This window comes from Uloborus diversus, chromosome 3, assembly GCF_026930045.1.
Source record: "Uloborus diversus isolate 005 chromosome 3, Udiv.v.3.1, whole genome shotgun sequence".
Lineage (NCBI taxonomy): Eukaryota > Metazoa > Arthropoda > Arachnida > Araneae > Uloboridae > Uloborus > Uloborus diversus.
Window position 1 is genome coordinate 93,178,495 of NC_072733.1, and position 23,024 is coordinate 93,201,518.

A 23,024-nucleotide genomic window follows, 5' to 3' on the forward strand; every position below is an offset into this window, starting at 1 on the left:
AGCATGGTATAACATGGTAAGTTTTCTGAAGTTGATTTGTATTGACGCAAACATGACTTCTCTGTTTATTCTCTAACAGATACAGGGACCGAGAGAGGGGTTAAACCCCACTAGAACTCTCGCTTTTAAGCTATAGTGCCACTCCTTGTATGCTCGTATATATACAATACATATACGGACTTTATGAACCAACACACCTTTCCGCCCTCAAAAGAAATTTTTGGCTGCGCTAGTAAACAGGTTGTTATGGTTTTTCTTGCTGGGGGAAGTATTTTTGATTTTCTCCATCGGTCACCGATGGACATGTTTAACGTCATGTTTTGACAAATATAAATGGCTCAGACAGATGATACCATTATCTAGAAACATGCCAATCAATGAAGAAATTCAAAAGCAAGGAATGAAATGTATGCTTTCCTCCGATACATTCCGAGCGCTTTATTTACACTGAATCGCATTAAATTGATAAAGGTGACAAAAAAGAAGCAGTTTAATAAAATATTCACTGGATACTACATAATTCGCATTGCTTTCAAATTTGAAAAAGTGATTTGAATGATTAAATTCATGTGCATGTGTCATGTCCCTGTGGTAAATGCATAATTAATGTGCACATCTAAGTAAAATCTCTTATTTTACAAAATATACAAATGCACAAAGAGGTTCGGTTTTCATTTACTTTGCTGTGAGCGGCAGGAGAAAAAATGCCATGTTACGAATAGCGTATTTTTCTCTTTCACTTTAGCGGCAATAGAGATACTGTGAAGTTTCGGATTGCGTCAGGTATCATAAAAATATTCTTTCTAGAAAGTGCTTACAAATAGACACATTATGCTGAGAAATAAAAATACACTATTTTGATTAGTATACTACCAGTTATAGATTGACAGCAGAGTAGACGAGATAGACATAGTGACGAAGCACAATAAAGATTGACAGAGAAAAGAGAACAAGTCAAAAAAGAGTGCCTAAACCAGTTTCTTACTTTCTTTTAACGTGAGGATATGCTTCATGTTCACGCCTTTTTCTCACGATCATATTATACAATATCACTGCTTTGAGTTCATTTCTAAAATGGGCTTTCCAAAATACAATGGTCCACATTTTTCGGCGCCTCCAATTATCGCATTTTAAAACAAAATAATTTGGCGGTACGTGAAAACGTTTGCCTTGTTCGGATTCTGTGAAAGCGTAGCGTAAACAAACAGCGAGTATAAGAAAAGAAAGCAAAAAGGTAATCTCTCAATAGAGAGCGTTCAGGTTTCTCAAACGTTTGCTTTTCTGGAAGATTCGGCGTCGTCATGGACTACAGAAAGCTGTGCCCTCAGTTCGGCATCTGGAAATAAAAAGCATCATTACCAACATTATCAAAATAACTCAAAGAGTTCAAAAAGTGCAAAACAATCTTTCGGCATAAAGGAGTAAGCCATGTTATATGAACATTTATAAACAGCAAGTCTGCGTTTATGTGGGATTGTTGATTCAAATTATATGCTGGCGTTCAGTCAAGGTCAAGTAGCTTCATTCATGGTTAAAGCAGAGAATGTACGTTCCATTTTAGACGTTTTCAAGAAATAAGATTCGTTTCCAAATTACTTTTGCCAATTAAACTTTCGAATTATTTTGAATTTATGGTTAGTTAGGTAAGTAAGCAGCACTTGTGTAGTTATTTTGATTATTTACTTTAAAGTAGACCCTTATTCTTTGAGATCTGTAAGATACCGCGATGGTAGCATTTCCAATTTAGTGTCTATTTCTTGCACTTCTTATTTCTTGTTGTAATCTGCCGTATTGCGAGCTTCTTCGACTCACAAATGGCGTGTATTCTGGAATGAATTGCTCTGAACCGAGAGCACAAAGATAATTTTAAAATTACAAATGTCGAAAATCGGTAAAATTGCCCAAAACTGTTCATTGCACTAATTCCATAACTGTCTTAAGAGTGTGCCTACGACCAAACTGAGATTGTTTTTGTTATAAAATTCTCTTGGTAGTACAAACTGTGTAGAAATTGTGTAGCAGTTTTTCAAATAACGGTCATGCAAATAACGTAACTGAAAATTGCACCAAATTTTAATGCAGAAAGTAGTGGGAGAAATCATTTTTTGAAAGATTATAAAACTTGTAATTTTAGACAGAATCTTTATTAATGAAAATTAGAAAAAATGTGTGATTTCAGCTGAATTATTTATTTGTAAGCAAGTGCAGTCTAGAAAAGTGCAATTTCTTGTCCCAGGCTCATGTCAACCAGAGAAAAGTGTTTTCTGTTTCTTTTCTTATAATTATTTATTTAAAATCTTCTTAAAAACAATATAACAGGAATTTAACAGGGTTAAATAATACTTATTTATGTAGAGGCTAAATATAAGTTCTAAAATGTCTTTACCATCCATTGTCCCACAGAATTTCTGTCTTTTTTAGTCTACATAGACAGCGGAAAGAAACTAAAAGCTATCTCTAAAATAAATTTCTAAAGTGCTTCAAGTATGCTTATTTAAAATTCAGTTTATTTTTTGCTTGATTGCATACATTAATATGTTTCTTGCAAAGTTAAAACTTGTCCCCAGCATTTTGTGTCATTACAATCACAAAGTTTTTACGGGCTTTCATGACCACTAGTTGTAACTGGCAGCTGAAATAACTTTCAGTTTTAATAGCAGCCATTATAACTTTGACAGTAAAACATGAATTTTGTGCGTAGAAATTTCTAAGCTTCCTTATTAGGTGCATTTAATATTAAATTAGAAGAAAAATGTGTCAGTCATTACCATCCTTACTCAAAATGAGTAACTTTTATCATTATTATGAAACTTTGTTCTTTTTATGCTTACAACAAGCGAACCTTCCTTCAAAATAGGTAAAATTTCAACAAAAGTAGCCATATTTTATATCTTGTCAGTGGAAAAACGTTAAAATGTCATTACCATCCAGTGCAAAAACTATAAACATGTGGATGTTAAAAAAAAGAGGATAAAATGATTCTTAGTGCATTATTTCTAACGTTTTAGATGATTGATTTCTTGGTAGTTAATTTTTAAACCACGGATGTTTAACTGCTTTAGTTAAATTGAAACTCATTTGAAACATTAGTAAGGAGTATTTTTGAGTATTTTAATTGATTTCAATATTTAGCATTTTTAATATCTTTGTTTTAATTTTAGATAATGACTATAATGAAGCATAAAAAACAATTGACACATGAACCAAAGCCAAGGAAAACTGAGAAAAAAATGCATTCGTAAAATTAATCAAATTTACAAATTTAACACTCAATATCTATAAAATAAATCAAGATACTCGTATTTTGTGACCCTTCTCCCTTTTGCAGATTAACAAAAATGCACATCTTGCCTTTCTAAAAATGCTAAGCCGCATTTCAACTGTCGGATAGGAATTAAATCGTAAGGGATCATTCAGAAATAATCTGTTTTTTATCACAAAATCACACTGAGCGATTGCTGGCAATAGATGCAAATTTGCGAACGATCCCATTGTTCGTTGATGTAAAAGAATAATTGAAATGTGACTCATTAAGTCGCCGATATTTTTTTAAGTTTTTGATTCAGTTGATGATATTCAACTGGAAATTTTTAAAAAGATGCCGAATTTATTTGGCTTTGAAATTTTGAAACTTACAAATTGCTATCTTTCGCAAATGCGTAGTGAGAAATTAATCGCATGTTCATATTTCATTAAATCTTCAAAATTTTTATTTTAAATTTGAGTATAATGATTATCTTGTATGCTGTAGAGATTTCTCAAAATTGATGAGCCAGGACGGAAAACTCTGCGCGTTATGAGCCAAAGACATGCCAAAATAAATTGATATTTTTGTAAGAAATGCTTATATCTTCGTGAATAAATATAAGTGATACTTTTCCGAAAATCTATAAAGTTATTTTACATTGTAAGTAGTTAATTGCTGAAATTTACAGCTTATTCCATGTAATTTACGATAAATGATGATCAAAAACGTTTCTTCAATAATTTCTTCAGTTTACTGCTGGTCCCCTAAATGCATGGTTGGTATAACTTTTATTGAAACTCGGCAGCCGAAGTATACTTTTTATGTGACAAAAGTTACAGAACAATGATCGCAATTGGATACAAAGTACATCGTTGAAAGACCAATTATTTGCTTATTAAAATGCGACTCTGGTTAGTAGAATCATGGCCTTGCCAATGTTTACCTCTTTTTGGGAACTCGGTGAAAAAGGGTATTGTTATTGCGCAGATTTGACTTGGAATACTCCTAAAACATTACTACGAAAGTAATGCAACACAGTAAAGCGTCAATTACCCTTCTCTTTTTACTAAAAATAGGTAAATATTGTCAAGGTCATAGCCCTACTAACCAGGACCACACGATATATTTTAGTGCATTCGAACCCTCTACGCTATATGTCAACAAACACAAGTACGTTTTCATGAAAGACGAAATATTTGGCTACATTCTTGCACATTCTAATAATCGGTATTTAAATAATTGAGCTGTCTGCTGTAATGATAATAATAATACATGATATTAATAATGCATGATTTGACAATGCAATTTGTAATGATGCATGATTAAAACAATGTTAAACTTTGAAAAGGGCGTAAAAAAAGTTTTCTTGTAAACAAAACAGGTATTATTGGTTTATTTACATTTGAAATTATAGATTTTATTTTAACTCTTTAATTTATTTGGTTCAAGTGTAAATCTCTGAACTCTGATACCTGCAATGGAGAAAAAGTTTCGCAAATTCAATGCTACAAAAAGTGAGCAGTTTTTGAGTTGTTTCAACCCAAAATATAAGTCAAAAGATTTCGACGAAAATCGAAAAAGACGAAAATCGGTTTTGATCAGCACCGAAAACTAGAGAATTTCAGATATTTTTTTTTCAAAACACTCTACAAAAAATGTCCTCGTATGTCCTCTTAGAAATTAATATTAGTTAGTCATAAATGGTCTGTAGAAAGACCCTGAAAAGGAATTAGCTGCGTAAACCTGCGAACTTTGGACCCTGAGCCCAAACAAGTCGGAAAAACTCGTTAATTACATTCCTGTATAAACAAACAAACGAGAAAGGTATAAAAACATTTTTAAGCGCTTTTTGCCGTTTTCGCTCTGCTGTGTGGCGTTCCGGCTTCAAATCACACCTGAACTCTTTTAAAACTAATCCTATCATTCTAAATTTAAGAATAAAATAGTTACTTTTATGGAACTTGTATTTTTCTTGAATCCTTAAAATGTTTCGAAGTAAAACCTACCACAGTGTGCTCCTCATCTGTAATATTTCTCACATTAAAATCTTTTAACATCCGTTCAAAATATTTCTCGATCTTGCATCATCTCTAACCGCTAGCCTGTGTTTTTTTTTTTTCGCAATTCATATTGCGTTTGTCAGTTCATTCTGCACATTGCGTGACCGAGTGTAACTGATTGCAGTTATGTATTAGTAATTAGAAGATTGCTCCTGATTCCTAATATTTTGACATTCTTTCTCTGTCGCACATTTTACAAGTATTTCCTGTTTGTGAATATCTCCTGCTTTAACTGCAGATATTTCTCCCCTTATTTCTGAAGCTTTTTCACAGCACCTGTAAATGAATTACTTATTTCACGAAAGAAGAAAAATGGGGGGGGGGGGGAAGGTATGATTTTTTTTTCAAGATATAACTAAGAATAAAATGCATGAACGTGGGAATAAGCATGCCACTTGTAACATGCTAATTGAGTTCGTATGAATACAATTTTACTGTCATGAAATGAAAAGTTACTTTCTAATATTATTTTGTATCAAATTGCTGTAACTAATTATTTCTCTCACCGAAGAAGATAATTAGTTTTATTTTATACACTTGAGCTTGGTCAAGCTCTACACCATAAATCAAACTGATCGACTGTTAAGTTAACTGTTAAAGTTTAAAAATGCTTCATAAGTTTTTTTATAATTTACATTTTTAGTTTCAGCTATTCCACTTTATAAATGTATGCTATCAAGCAATATTTGATCTCAACAAAAATTATTATATGCATTTTCTTTGTTAGAAATTTTCGGGTTGTAACATCAATCCATAGTACAAATCCATATTTTTACAGCGTGTCCCCCTTTAACCTGCAAGACCTTTTTTTTTTCGTAACCGTTAGTTCCTAGATAAATACTTCCAATTAAAAATGAATGTTAAAAACAAGATGCAGAGTAAAGATATTGAAAGTTGAAAGCGAAAAAAAAAAAAAGTGAAAAATACGAAATTCAGCTTTTTATGTAGTCCCCGGGTCTCTAAAGTTACACTTAGGGGAACAAAAAGCAATATCAAAAAACTTTTGTCATAAGTAAGACCAATATTTATCGAGATATGAAACGCTGCGTTTTGTGTTTTATACTGCTTGACACTCATGGTTTTCAGGGGCCATATAGCGGTTTAATGAACATGAACTTGTTTTCTTTTTATCATGTTGTGGATGCTTTTCTAGAATGCTTTTACGCATCATAAAGTTTATTTTTTAAGTGTATTTTTTAAACTTTATTTTTTTTAAGTGCAATGAAAGTAATAAATACTGTGCAGCATTTTTTTGCTTCCATAGTTACCATAATCCGTGTTCTTCTGGTAGGGTGATATATTTCTATCTCATTCCCAGAACGGTCTTTTAGAATTTAAAATGAATATCTGCTTGAATTTTGGTAGTATATATATATATATATATATATATATATGTTTTTTTTGTGAATTTCTCTTTTTATGGTTGTAATTTTTCTAAATGCAATCCATATTAAGCCATATAAAAAGTTAAATTTCGCACTTTTCACCATACATATATATTTCCCCAAAGGAATTAGCAGTTTTATTCATCTGTTTTAAAATTCTGTGTGACTCAAAATACTTTGAAAACTTTTCAAATTCACTTGCAATTTTGAAATCTTGTGAAATTTAATCGCCTTTAACTAAAAAAAACCCTTCCATTTGGCAATTAATGAGAGAAAAAGATGAAATTTTTTCCCGCCATAGAAAACATTCAACCACCTAACATTTATGAGAAAAATCGGAGTAATATGTCAAATTTATGGTTAGACAAATTCTTGCATTTACCTTTGTGCGTCCTTTCTTTCCATTTGACTTTATTTTCTTCAAGATGAGGCACCCAAGGTCGTTTAACTTTCGATTTAAAAGTTGGGGATGCTTTAGGAGAAGAAGGAGCACTACTCGTCCCTGGACTATTTTCACCGGATGTGGCTTGGCCATCTGAAGTGTCTCTTCGCATTGCACTGGTAATTGCTCCAGTAAGCGATTGTGACTTCCGACGCAATGCTGCAAGCAATAGAAATGAAGTTATATTTGACAGACATTGATGCTTATTGGACCAAAATGAATGTGGATCGCGTCAAAGTACAAGCATTTTCGACACCTGACACGTTATTACACGAAAAAAAGAATACGTTTTTCTCAATCCCACCTTGAATTTTTATTGCATTAAAAAAATATTTAAAAGGAAGAAAAGTTTGAAGAATTTAACAGTTGCTTCTTCACGAGGAAATGTTGCTGTACACAGAAAACTCCCCCAATGGTGGTAAACAATGTGGTGTTGATAAAAAAATATTTTTTATGCTAAATAAAAGCAAAACGAAAATGAATGCGGCATTTTTTCTCATATTTTTAAATACATTTTATTGCACAAATGTATTTGAGAGGCGTTTTAAAGTTAATTAATGAACTACACAAATTAATCATTATAATCCATTAACATTACAAATATTGTTTTCAGCGCTAACTGCCTCAGTTTCTAATGAACTGATGTGTTTCCACAAAACTTCTCTTTCAAATCCATTCAGAATGCCATTCTTTTAAAAACCTCTTGAAGTATTATCAACTATAATCAAAGCTCATGGTTTTGACGAATGAAATAAGGTTAATAGTTTCAAAGATAAACGGTTTACTGTTGTACCTAATGGGGTAGCTATTGAATTTGATAAAAATCGCTTTAACTTTTGTGTGAGGAATGTTCAAGTTGGTCCGAAACCAAGTTTACCTTTATATGAAACCCTAGCGGCTTATCCGAAAGCCCTACAGGGCCATTCCTCGAAAAACTAATTTCGTCCCGCACGTAACGTCTCATATATTTCATTAAAAATAATAATTTAAAAGGGTAATGAACAAATCTTTTTGCTTTACAAATTACAAACGTGTGTGTAATTCTTTAAACAAAAGATTTCGTCATTACCTTTTAAAATTAGTACTTTTTAATGAATTATATGAGCCGCCACGTGCGGGGCAAAGTGACTTACTTTTTCATGGAATGGCTCTAGGTCGTAGCTTAAAAAGCGACACGTTTGCCATCTTGGGGTAAAATGCCGCTTCGTTCCTATGTCTACTATGATGAAGTATCGTGCTTTACTTCTTGATTGAGGTGCTTGTTGCTTGTAGATTGACATGGAGTTAATATGAAATGACAATCAAGAAGCAAAACACGCTACTTCTCTATAGCAGACATTGAAAAAAGCGGCATTTAGATCCAAGATGGCAGACATGTCGCTACTTAGCTACGATCCAGCACTTCAATCCGTTCTACTCAATCAAACCTAAAACTTCAGACATGTTTGTTTGAAAGTACGCACTAAAGATTGTGATGATTCCAAACATCGCCGAGCTCATGGTAACGGTTGCAGGGAAAGAACTTCTGTTATTTTGAATGATGAAACCTTAGAGCAGGAATTAAAATGGAGGGGGCAAGACTCCCTTTGGCTAGAAAAAGCTGACCCAAAGATCCCAAGTCACGTGACTCAACAGCGACGGATGGTTGGCATGTTTTGCGTGAAACAAGCGAAAGAAACCCGATTTCTTCCAATGCTTTGCTAAAAATTGATCACATGACTTGGGGGTCATTGCTTCACGAATGAAAGTCTTAACTCCCTCCATTTTATCTCTTCTCAATGGATGAAACCCACTTTATCCTTGCGCTATTTTAACTACTTATTGAAAAATCATGGATGGCGTTCGAACGATTGGTATATTGCTCGTTGCATGTTGTTCGTCGAAAGTTGCTCGTTTCATTTTTGAGTACTTGACTGTAGAAATGTTCTTTTAACACTGTTTATTGAAGATTTCTCTTAGAACTTTTACAAGTGGCGTTGCGTGATTGATGCTTCTACTACTGTCTAAGCCAAAGCTAACTCTAATGTGAAGTGCGGCAAACCCCTTCTCTCTTGTGTTTCATTAGTATTTTATAATGCTCTTCTTTGCAAATGATTTTAATCGGATATTTTCGTCACAAGCCAATCGTTTCAACCCCATTTGTGGTTTTTAATGCGCTGATCAATATGCACAAGTAAAAAGTAGATGGTGTACTCCGAAAATTACGAAATTCTCACACTGTAATCGTAATTGTGAACTCTGGGCTTTATATTACCACAACCTGCAGCGCACGCCTGCAAGCAACCTTGATTAAAAATTTTGGGTCAATTGATTGACCAGATGAACAGCTAGCGTTTCATTTATGGGGATTTTTTTTGCCCCCTTGTACAGCTGTTTCAAAACTAGTTTTCGTTTTACATGTGAGGGCAATATATACACGAGTAAACCTTGTAGTTCTTAAATCTTTCCTGAAATGCAAAAGTTAAATCATTAATCACTACATTAAAAGAAGAATTTAATTGATTTGTTAAAAATGAAGTTAAATTACACTGGTAAACAAGGTTTCTGTTCCTCAAAAAGTAAATAGTGGATTTTATATTTTAGGGGGTGTTGAAAAAGAATATGACGATAAAAATATTCCATCACCCACAGATTTTTCAAAAAAAAAAAAAAAAAAAAAAAACCAAAATCTTTAAAATCAAAATTTAATGACATTTATTCAACACATGTACAATATTTTTGTCAATTACCATTTCATACAAACGATTACAAAGCGTAAAACTAATATGAAACACAATATATATATATATATATATATTGTTTAAAAAGTTGTAGAAGAATAAAAGATTTTTTAAGAAAAAATAATGATATTTGTAGAAAAATTCTTAAATTTCATACTTTATGTCGCTGTAAATGATTTAATCGGCCCTATCACAAACTTATCTAATAAAATTCCAACAGTAATCCCGAGCATATTAGGAGTGAGCTGTCCTTGATATCTGCAGAAATATCCTAGTGGAAGCGCTTCCCATGCTCATCGCGCACAACTCCCAGACTTTCAGGGGAAAAATTTAAGTGGGATGCCAAGGGAAAAAAATCAATGACATTGAACATCCTAATTTTCTGTAAGTTTTTTAGAAGTCTTTAATTACATTTTCATATTTATGTAGGACTTCTATTATTTCTTAAGAATTGTGTCACAGCATTCTAAAAATCAAGCCATACTGTTTTTCCTAAATCACTTAAACTAGCTTCAAAATTTTGGTCGTTCATAAGCTTTCTAATTTGTGGGTCAATGAAAATACCCCCTTTGTGAGTGATAGGAACTGTCCTTGCAAATATTGAAATCTACATCCTTTTTTGTTCATTGCTTTGACGAAATTCTACATTAAACCCAACTTTATGTGTGAAGGTGGGAGAATATTTTTTTTTTTTTTTATCAATAAGAGGAATGTTTTGGATTTTTGTTTTCACATGCAATGTATCGTTTGCGCTCTGGCCATTTCTGTTTGATGTAATGTTCATGTTTTGCCCTGCTGTCCCACTTGCACTGAAAATAGCAGTATTTTGTATAATCGAGTTGCAGACCAATGAGAATGGCAATTGCTTTAAAAAGTTTACATATGCTCCAATTATGATGTGAGTAGTCGATTTCATGAACCAATATCTTCATATTTCGTAAGATTCTTTCAGTATCCAAATATAAGCTATGGGAACCGATCGCAGGGCATTTCCACGTGCCGAAAGACGACTTCAACTACCGTGATCTTGCGTGACACCGAAATGATACAGAGCACCTAGCGCCATCTGCTCAAGGTCGCATATATAAAACTTATCAAAGTGCATTTGTTTTCTACTCTCTTGTTTCATGTTCTACCGCTGTAATGAGTAAAAAATATGTGTCTATGGATCAAATGCAGCTAAAAGAAAAATGTAGTAAACTTATAACTGCTATAAGATAGCCTATATAATCCAAAACGTATAAATGAAATGTATTAAAATTGGTGGGTGATAGAACATTTTTGCCAACATATTCTTTTGCAGCACCTTGAAATCTATAAGAAACACCCAAAGTACATTGGGGAACAGAAAATTCGTTAAAATTTGTTTTTCAGTGTTATAAATCGGTGTTTATTATTTTGTTTGAATTAAAGTGCATTTAAAATAGCAGATAAATTTCAAAATGGAAGGTTCTTTTAAATCAATGATTACGCTTGAAATGATTAACACATAAATCAACTTGTCAGTTGCTTCACAAACCGCTAATTTTCTTTTCTTTCAGAATAAAAATTAAACATTGTTTTTCAAAACTTTTCTAGAAGGTTGGAAGCGGAAATGTTGAAGTTACGGGTTTTGATATATGATGGACATTGTCAGTCACAGCTTCCTCAAAGATATAAAAACAATTATAATGAAACATTTTCGCTTGAAATGTGATTATGATCTTTCAATCCTTGCTTCTAGTTTTACTGCACGTAATAATACGTTCCTAGGGCCAAGTAGTACGCAATCTTTATTGAAAATAAGAAAAACATGCTCACATCTGCTTATCGTTCATGTATGATGTTTTGGCAATTGTGTTTTTGTGCATAGTGAGATTCCTTAAGCTTGAAAAAATTAAATTTATCTCTCATATTTTAATAATCCAAGCAATGGTTTGCGCCTTCTTATCACTTCACTTCACTTGCCAACCCCCTTGCTTTATTTACTCATTCTAGATAATGCTATCTAGATAGCCGACATCTTCAGTAACTGCTTCGCGTTTGGCGTCACAAGACTCGGTGAAACTTCATCTTCAGGAGACTTCGCCACTTCTGGTCGCTGAATTAGTATCGGACAGGCTGACTGCTAAGCTGCTAAGCTGCAGTTGCTGGCTGCTCGGCATTAGCTTCAAAAGACGACACTGAAAAATCTTGTTTACGTTTCCTTTCCATTTTCTCACTAAAATTGACCTGTCTGAAAAGACATCACACGTCATTTACGGTGAATAGATTTTAAGATGAAGATTGCTATGTTTATCATTTCGCAGTCGTTTTCAAGGATTTTTTTTAGTCACTTCAGTTTCTGTAATAATCATACTATAAGTTTTGCTATAATTCGGAAGTATTACGCAAGGTTTCCAATTTTTAAATCATTTATGCAAAAACACAAGTATATTGCCATGGGCAGGTAAAGAGAAGTGACTTCAAAATTTTCATTTTGCATTTTTTTTGCGTTTTTCTTTTCATATATGAGGCAGTGAGAAGCAAATGGATGTAAGCGGACATTTTCTAGTTTTGAGTAAAACGCGTTTAAAGTTCCGATCCTTGGTAGGCTTTCATTGAAAAGTTTTTCTAAATGATGCTGTATAGCAGAACCTACCAAGCTACTAGTACTATCTCTTGTTCCAAGACAGAGGAGTGGTTCACCTACCATTGGTACTGGTTATCTCCAAATTTCTAATGTTGTCACTTTTACATTCCTTTACTTCTCACTCCCTCATATCGTGTGTTGGCTTTATTGTACCAGCTTGCTTATTTGGTTGCCGCTGAACCCCCCCCCCCCTCATAAAATGTACCCATTAATGAGGAGATGAAAAACAATCCCACATTTTGATTCATTTTGTCTTTTACACTCTTGGAAAGTTAACCTGTTCCCAAAGTGAAAAGTTTGTCTTTTTACTTTGAGTATTACTTGTAGCACGTGATTATCACCATTTTTGCCGTACAAGAATCCACACATCGAAGGACATACATCGAAGGACTGCAAACTGCTCAAATAAGTATGAGCAATAAGCTCCTGGGCCGTGGTAGCCTTATTGGTAGAGTGTTGGATTCGGGGCCGGAGGGTCCTGAGCTCGAACCTCGATGGTCGAAGATCCACCGTCGTCATTAAAGGGGACTGGGCGACGTTAAATATGCTCGTGGTCTCAATGTCCTCCAAGTGAAACGATACCTCTGGGGGTGCTAGCACCAGGTAGCTATTAGCTCCTGGTCTAGTTCTAAATTCTCATTAACTGTTCGATTCGGTGATGGTGCTGCCATCTATCGGTATAAAAAAATAATGGAGGCAAGGCACTTAGTATGCAGTCCTCGACATAAATACAGTTGTAGTCAGTTGTGACTCGGAATCGAATCGAATCGAATAAGCTCCTAAAAGAAAAAGAAGAAGAAATAATTCGTATAGAGAGGAGAGACTTTCGAGTCCATATCTCACAACTTGTTTTCGCGCTTGAGCCAAATGAAATGAAATGATGCGTATTGTTTTTCTGACTCAGGGCATAAGTATTCTAACTATTCCAACGAGCTCACTACTGTTATATTGGGCGTGAGTTCATAAACGGGTCATGCGAGACCAAGTACACGTACTCGAAATATATGTTCTCAATAAACCAAACTAGTTCATAAAAAAAACTTTGTTGGAAGCCTACCGACTCTTATGGCTTTTGGCGTGATGTGAGTTGTCGAGGCAGTTGGATATTAACTTCTTAATTCCCAAAGTTGTGACTTTCATGCCTCCTGAATTTCGTTACAAATTTAGAATTGCATCGCAGTTGGCTTCGACGATCTTCTTTTTGATGAAATGACTGACATGAAAATGCTGCAAGCTGGATAAGTTATTTTCAAGTAAGAATTATTCTCTTATGTTTTATAAGTGTTACATGGCGTTAATTTATTCACTGTTTGAGATGGCATATTCTATACCAGCACTATTTGAGCACTTTATAGAACATGTGCTCAAATTTCACCAAGAATTTTACTGTTTTTATTCCCACCTTCAAGTGGTGTTAAACATAAAAGGAGGATAATTTAAGTCACGAGTGCACATTTCACGTTAGGATATCTTTTATCTAAATTGTACATGCAACCATTCCAATTTAAGGATTATTTAGCTTTAGTAGGATATTAAAATTTATTAGAAGGATCATGTAATTGCACTAATGTATCACCAGGCACTCGTAGTGGATGCTGCTTTATTGCCGATAACTATGATTTTTTTTGATTGCCATATTAAGTTTTTATTTTTGTCAGGAATTATTTTCCATTTTTTTGATCACGGCCAAACTAATTTTTTAATTGAAGAAGCTACAGCATTCCTTGTCACCTCGATTGCTTGAATAAGCAATGCTTACTTAATGGAAATCTAATGTTTTTTTGGGATCAAAGTTAAGACTTTTGAAATATTTCTTCTGATTATTTTAGAAAACTTAATGAATATTAAGTTTACCAATCGATAAATTTAGCAAGTGATAAGTGGGCGATACGTTTACCACATAAATGACTTTACTTTCAAATCTTCTGGACTTTTAGATTTCAAGTTGATAGATTTACGAAAGGCAAATCTACATTACATTAGACAAACATACGCTTTGCTTAAAACTCCTCTGAACCTTCTGTATCACAGTAGATGAAGAAGAATGTTTATTATTTCGAGTAAAAAACACACAGAATAAAGAAATTAATATAAAAATGAATTGAATAATAGTTAAGAAAACAAAAGAAAAAAACTAATACAGTAAATTAAAAGTCGCTAATATTCGTAACTAACAAGCTTTCACACGCATGGTCTAAGTTAATACGATTTCTGGACTGATTCTTTTCTTTTACTTTCTGGTTTTGGATTGATCAAAATTAACTACGTAAATTTACCAGGGCTTATAATTTCGGCCATGCAAAATTTTCAACTCTTCATAAATCGCAATCCGTTAACTCGTGTTCAAATTTAATGACAATTCATAAAATGAAATACAGTGTAAGTTAACATTGATATAGTAATTTACAGTGCATTGTGAAGAACCGTGAGATTTAGATAAATAGTTGCGTTGATAGTCTTAGTTAAGATTAGCAAGTGCAAACCACTTGTAAGCGTCAAAATTAGTCGAATAGCCTCAAACAACGGCATTAACCGGGTATTTTTTTGAAATTCCTGGTGGTACAGAACTAAGCCAACAAACAATAATTGCAAAAGATAAGTTTTTAGGCATGATTGTTGATGGACGACACATTTTCCTCCAAATTTTTGGTCAATCTCAAAATGTTTGATCCGCAAGTTTGTGATGTAAATTAGCAATTTAAAAGATTTTTGTCATTTATATTGGCATAAAAAAGCTTTTGACGATATAAAACTTAATCTACATTTTTCAAAATTACAAATAAATTTAAAAAAAAACATCGTTTCAATATTTTACCATCTTATTAACTTACCGGATGCTTTATTGTTTTCTGAAGGTGATTCCTCGCTGATCGATTCAGAAATAGGCGCGGTACGATTGCTTTCCGTCTTCAGTTCAATTTTTTCAAGCATATCTCCAAGAACTTCTAAGCTCGGAGCCACAATGAAATCGATGAAACCTGTTGATTCAAAATTGTAGAATCAAATTTGAATGTAGAAAGTAAATGACGATTAAAAAAAATAAAAGTAAGCTATATAATGGGAGTATCATTATCTTTAAATACTTTGAATAGTAGAAATGTATTATGCAGTCGGAGTTGAACTTTAAGAATACCATCAAAATTTTTTTAATTCTTAAATCCAATTGTACGAGACAAATCCAATAATTTCACTTCTATTTTAAAGTATTCAATTTATTATTTTTCTTTTAACATTGATAAGTTTGGATACAAGGTAATTAACAAATTCGTTTGACGATAATTTCGAGCTATCGAACAATTCCATTTGTAAAGTAGGATTATAAAAAGATAAATATGCAAACTTGGGAATACGAAAGCAGTTGTTAACAAAAATAATATTTCACTTAAGTATGTATAGTTAAGATACCGTAGGATAATTTGTTACGATTGATAATGGAGGTTTTAAACCTTTGTATTTGTGGGGGTGCAAACCGAACACTTGAATTCTCCGAAATTCGACCCGTAAGCAAAATACTCACACCAAAAGGAAGAAAAGCAATCTGATATTCTACGCACTTGCACCCTTTTCTTGTCCTTTTCCCATAGTCTTTGATTGTAGTGAGAATGAGGGGAGAGGGGCTGCTATTCGGTGAGCCACTGTGTGAGTGTTTCTCTCATCGCATGAGGACTCGTAGAATTGTATTTTTCGAATGTGAGTGTTTTTCGCATCAAGCAAGTGCTCACGTGATTTGCCGAAAACTTTTATTTTGTTTCATTAAATGTTAAGCTAGGACCTAAATGGACTAAATGGAACTAATTAGGACTCTTATGCACCTAAATGGACTAAAATAAATGAATAAATCAATTACATATTACGTATAGTTGTTGAATTTGAAGGAAATACGTAATGCGAGAAAAATTCTGAAGTTCGTGTTCTCAGGTCAACGCGAGTACTGGAGGGTTACAAATGCTAGTCAACTCTAATCTCTGAAGTGCAGCAGAAGAACAATTAGTAGAAAAAAAATTGTTAACTACTTCGAGAAAACATTTCAATAAAATAGCTTTGGGATTCTTTGAAATTTAAAAAAAAGTAAAATAATTTTATTTTACTCGAATTAAAGCGTTATTCATTATGTCTTTCTTCATATTTCCCTCAAGTATTCAAGAATGATCCAAAAGGAGGGGAATGGAGCTATAGGGGTCATTATCAAACCTTAACACTAAAGATACCCTTAAACTGCATGTTTAAGACTTCAATTCCGAGAGATTCTTCAAGGAAGAGGCCTTTTTTTTTTTGTGCGTGCATTTATACTTACGACCAGTTACTTCTGCGTTTTTTCCCCTTCGTAATTCATGATTGCGAGAATGAGCGGAGGGGGATCTCTTTTCGCTTCGAACGAATTTTTTTTAATTCAAAGATAATAACCGTTTGCAGCAATGGAAAGAAGGGTGGGACTCTGGGAATACTTGTTTGCTAGTGGTTTTTGTTGTTCTTTTCAATCGCTAGAGATAATTGAGAAGTTACACTTCTTGAAGTTTAACACCTCAACAAAAAATTCCGAAGAGTTCCATGAGTATTTCACAGTAAACAATCACTTTACCCAATAAGTCCACCTTTTCCCATCGATTTCCCGGGTGAGGAAAAAAGTACTCTCCGTCAATAGAAAAATCCAATATTCAGCACTCGGGGACATTTAGACTTGTCCGTTGCAGTACCAATTTGAACTAAATTGGTACTGCAACGGTTGCTGCTAAATTGAGAAAGTGAAGTGAATAAAAGTTCCGTGGGGAAAATAAGTGAATACATTTTTCGAAGTTCGTTAAAAACGAGCTTACTTTTCTGTACATCTAAATAAAAAATGGTAATTTTACGTAAAAAGTTGACCATTAACCATAAAAGTAGCTAAAGTAGTAATAACATTTTAAAACTCAGTTGGTCATACGTTAAGCGTAACGTTTCAGTAAATTTCAATTACTAATAAACTTTTCACTTGGAACAGTGTAAATTCAAGCAATTTTTACTAATATTTAAGTAAACTGTTAGAACTTAATTACAAAAAACATTTCTCTCAAAATAATATTTTAAATTTGAATAAATAAAAATAAACAAACAAATCAAATACGAAAATGTTTTTGCGATACAAAGATAGCTAATTTTGCTGTTTTTCTATGAATAAATGTCTCTTTTACAAACAGTCCTTCGTACCTCTTTTTTAGGGGAAAAATAAAGAGCTTGAAATTTTAGTTTTTTCCATTGCCAAGAATAATTATAAAATTTGGAAGGAAATGAAAAAAAACCTTTATACTCAATAAGAATTTATATTCACACTATAATTAATTGTACTTTAAATGCTCTTCATTTTGATTGAATAAACTTTCTAACTTGCTTTAGTTTTAAATTCACAAAAAACTGCATTTCTGGTTTTATTAATAACTTTTATTTCTCAGTTTCTAACCAGAAACTAAACTTCTAAACAATAACCTAAAAATTTATTCAATATCTCTGCAGTTTTCTTGATTTTTTAGTAACTTATAAAAAAAATTGGTTTTAGTTTTTTTGCTTTTAGATAAAGTAGTTTGAATTTCTACCGTAGGCACGATGTCAAAATATTTTGAACCTTTCAAAAATAACTTTCGGAAAACTGAATCAAAAATCCTTTGACAAGCATAATTTACGTCAAAAATTTGTTAAAGTAAAACTGTATTTGTCTTATATTTCTTCGTAAGTGGGATAATGCTTCATAATTCATGGGTATTTCTTCGTAAGTCATGAGTTTTTTCTTTTTTTTTTTTAAATGTTCAAAGTTAAACTTAAAATCGTTCAAACTTTTGCGAGATTTAGGTGGTCTTCAAAAAAAAAAAAAAAAACAAAAAAAAAAACAAGTATCTTCAATTAGAACTATTCCTTCACAAGTGGGAGCTTTACAAGCAAAAATGCAAAAACACTTCCCTGTCTCAATGGAGCGGATGGTCAACGCCAGGCTGATGTACATTCTGGAGTCGCACCATCTGCTATCTTCATATCAAAGTGGATTTAGGAATGGCAGATGCACAAGAGACAACCTATTGCTTCTCGAAACATCCGTAAGAGAAGCATTTCTCAAGCGAAAACATTTTGTGAGCGTATTTTTCTACATTGAAAAAGCATATGACCGTACCTAGAGATACGGGATCCTCAAAACCCTGCACGAGTATGGGTTGCGAGGTAACCTCCCCATCTTTCTCTCTAATTTTCTAAGAGATCGTTCATTTCGCGTACGTATCAAGTCTGTTCTATCGGATACCTTCACTCAAGAAGAAGGAGTACCCCAGGGAAGTGTACTAAGCGTGACTCTATTTATAATAGCAATCAATAGCTTGATTGACCAATTGCCCCCCGCTCTAAAAGGTACCATGTTCGTTGATGACTTTCAAATATCTTTCTCGTCGTCGAACATGAGGTATCGTGAAAAGACAACTGCAAATTGCAATCTATAAAGCATCACAATGGGCGGAGGAAAATGGCTTCACTTTCTCTGCTCAAAAGACATTCTATCCATTTCTGCCGAAAAAGAGGTCTTCATCCTGATCCAAATCTTCTCCTTAACAATCAACCAATAGCTGTAAAAGACCAAGGAAAATTCCTGGGTCTCACACTTGATAAAAAACTTAAATTTATACCGCACATACAAGGGCTAAGGAAAAAATGTCTATTGAAGTTAAATATCCTTAAAGTCTTAGCAAACACTTCTTGGGGTGCTGATACAGAGTCTCTGTTGAAAATTTACAGGGCTCTTATACGCTCAAAACTTGATTATGGATGTCAAATTTATGGTTCTGCCGCGAAAAGCTATCTAAAAGCTCTGGATCCAATAAATAATCAGGCACTGCGCATCTGCAAAGGAGCCTTCCGGACCTCACCTATTAATAGCCTTCATATTCTAGCACATGAACAATCTCTAAACAGTAGACGTCTTAAACTTTCTTTAAATTTTTATTTCAAAATAAAACCTTGTATCGATCATCCGTTACACCTCCATATTTTTCACCCATCTAATGTTGTATTATTTCTACATCGACCTTCGATCACCCCAACATTTGGGATCCGAGTGCGTCGGGTACTGTCAGACCTGCAGCTATCAGATTTCAAAACTGCCAACACAATAAAACTAATTGAACCATGGTGCGAAGTAATACCCTCTATAATCAGTGACTTTTCAAAATTCCCCCAAACAAACTACTGCAGATACAGTCTATTAACAAATATTTTATGACATAAAAAGCAAATATTCTGAATACAATTCCATTTTCACCGACGGGTCAAAAACAAGCGATCACGTCGGCTTTGCTACAATAATTAATGATCAAGTTACCGCAGAAAAATTAAACCCATCTTGCTCAGTATTTACCTCAAAAATAAAAGCTATATTTAAATCTCTCCAATCAATAGCCCAATCTAATAAAAAAAATGGATAGTATACACTGACTCCAAGAGTTCAGTGGAAGCCATCACTCACTGCAATAACAATAGCCACCCCATAGTCAATCAGTCATATCATCTATACAAAAATCTTATCCGAAATAATTTTCACGTACTCTTTTGTTGGATCCCTGGTCACATGGGCATTGCCGGCAATGAAGCAGCCGATTTGGCTGCCAGAGCTGCATGTATCCAAACTGATGACACTGTCCCTTTCGAGGATATTAAAAAAGCCATTTGTGAATGTCTTAACACACATTAGCAGCAGAACTGGAATCTTGAAACACAAAACAAATTGCATTCGATCCAGCCCTCGACAGCAGGTTTCAAATCAATGCAGCTTACCAGGAGAGAACAAGTTCTATTAGTGCGACTACGCACTGGTCATACCAGATTCACCCACAAGTACATCTTATGTCGTGAACCAGTTCCAACTTGCATTACATGTAATGTAAATCAGACAGTGTTACACATTTTGAGTAACTGCCCTAATTTTAATCAAATTCGTTTTAAGTATTTTAATAATTTTAATCCATCTTTGAAGGAGTTGCTGGGGGACCCACCTCATCGCAATTTGTACTCCTTCCTCCAGGAGATTGGTTTCTCCTTTTTAATTTAGTGTTTTTTTCGTCAAACTGTGATTTTGTCCTCTTCTTGTTAACCAAGGTTATTGTCAGCCTATTGTTTTATCCATTTAAATGTTAAAAAAAAACTATTTTTATATAAAAATATCATTTTCTTAAACAAAGAAAGCAACATGCTATCGTGAAACAGAAAATTCAAAACAGAAAAGTGCGACTCTTCGCTGGTTTTCCTTTTTTTAACGAATGCAGATTTTTACACTGTTTCAAACAAAAGCCTGAATTTCAGCTGAACATGAAGCTCAATATGATTTGTTGTTGTATCATCTGAAAGCTAATGGAATGGGCCAGTTTTTGGTAGATTTGCTCGATTGTAGCTCTTACAGTTGTTTTTGAAAATGTCGATTAAAAATGTTAGCACCATTTTAATTCTGAGTGTGTCCAATATTTCAAAGCTTGTAGCTCTCGGTAAAATGCGACTATCTTAATGCGAAAGGTATCATTTTGTAGGATTTAGTCTGCTCTTTCCAAATATGTACTTATTTTCCTTGTATGTCCTACAAGAATTTCAGAAATCGGCCGTTTTCTCAGAATTTTGTTTTTTTACTTATTTTCCTTAAATTTACCAAAACTCGGTTACGGTTAAGGATTGGACACGATAATGGGTGGTTCTATGCTCCACTTGGGCTCATCTATCACCCCCTTTCGTATGGCAGATTCGATCGAACTCACCCTGTATACATGTTCTTCACTACTTATTTTAAAGTACTGAAGTTTAAGACTTTTTACCTCAAAACAAGTTTACCTTTACAATATCATGACTTCATATGAATAATATTACATAAAGAAAACGTTTGGCGCAGTATAATCCTCAAGGGCTCTTGTGCTATTAAAATTAAATAAACCAACCAACCAACTCAAACGCTACTTTCAAATCATAAATTGTTGAAGATTCATTTTACTATTTAGTTTTGACTTTTTTTTTTCTTTTTTTTATGCTATACTTTTTTCTGTACTTTCTGCCTTTTATGTTTTTTTAAAAACTTTTGCTGGTAAAGAATCGCGTGATCAACGCTAAAAACATTGTGTAAGGTTATGTTTGTCAATCGGGGGGGGGGGGGTAAACATTACACAACTTTTGGAGCAAGTCGTGCCGGTTTTAAGAATACTAATTGTTGGAGGAAGCCTTCAAGAGTGTGTTAAATTTCACCTAGCGTCAAAACTATTTTTAAAACTGAGGTGGTAAACACATGCTTAAAGGTCAGCATCGACATACAGATCGTAAATTCTTTCAAATGAAACCAACAAGGGCCTCCGCGGCGGAGCGTTTAAAGACTCTTGCTTTGCGAGCTATCTCTGAAGAGTAAGACTGACATTGCAGGTTCGATTCCCCCCAAGTGTCCTAGGTGTTGTTTTCTCTCTTTGTGCAGTAAAAATGTCTTGCCCGTAGCTAAAATGAATTTCGAATAGGTATAAAAATGTTTGGGGGGTATACATTGGATGTGAAAAAAGCATTAATCTGATAAATATTGAATAAACATGATTGAGAACAACATGGAAGGCAAAAGCTGCAAAGAAGACGGAGCACAAAATGGCTTTTAAACATGAAATTGATATTTTTTCATACTGTTGCAGCAAAATGTAAATGATTATGGCATTACTTGTTAGTTTGTATCATATGTAAGAAATTATGGTCATATGTTTGATAGTTTCAAGCATTGTAACCAGTTAATTAATTTTTATAAGTTCAATTTAGATCTTATAAAACGAAGTTATTGCCAGATGATTTAATAGCTTTGGATTATTTGAATCATCGGATAGTTAACTTGAAGTACAAATTAATATATATTAAAAAACCTGGTAATACTCCAAGAGTCTGAATAAAGCTGTTTTTGCTAATGTGTAACCTTTCAAGCAATTTCTCTGTAAGCTTAGAGAAAATTCTAGTGTACTCCACACAAATTGGTAATATCTTTAAACATAACATCATTACGTCAATATAAATTTTCCAATGCAATGCATTACTTTACATTACTTTATATAACAGTTAAATTACTCCAAAATATTCGAGGCAGCAATGCTGCCATCTATTTAATGAAGTAAGGTCATACCAAATTTTTTAAAAGTAAGCGAATACAAACAGGCTTTAAGAAATAAATTCCATGAATCGTTTTCTCTCAAGTAATTACTATCTCGTATTTCTAAAACAAGTGACATTGTGTGGCATTAGCTTCAAAAGATGACACTTAAAAAACTTGTTTACGTTTCCTTTTCATTTTCTCCCTAAAATTGACTTATCTTTAAAAAAAAAGAAAACAGCACACGTCATTTTCGGTGAATCGATTTTAAGATGAAGATTGCTATGTTTATCACTTCGCAGTCATTTTCAAGGATTTTTTTAGCCACTTCATTTTTTTGTAATAATCACGGGACGCGGGAGCGTCCCGCCCCGCCAAGGAAACCAAACGACAGCAGCCAACAGAAGCAAATCCACCGCCAAAGACGAAAGAAAATAAAAGTGACCAAGAACAAGATTACACG

General features: G+C 33.6%; 1 protein-coding gene across 1 annotated transcript in view; it reads right to left on the reverse strand.

Moving 5' to 3' along the window:
- Positions 1 to 1,265: 1,265 nt before the first annotated feature.
- LOC129218856 (dual specificity calcium/calmodulin-dependent 3',5'-cyclic nucleotide phosphodiesterase 1-like) overlaps positions 1,266 to 23,024 on the reverse strand; it is a 143,337-nt gene continuing 121,578 nt past the window's right edge. The window contains exons 12-13 of the mRNA XM_054853177.1: positions 15,297 to 15,443; positions 1,266 to 1,336 (exon numbers count right to left, since the gene is read on the reverse strand). Coding sequence (XP_054709152.1) covers positions 1,266 to 1,336; positions 15,297 to 15,443 — 218 coding nt within the window. The remainder of the gene's footprint in view (positions 1,337 to 15,296; positions 15,444 to 23,024) is intronic.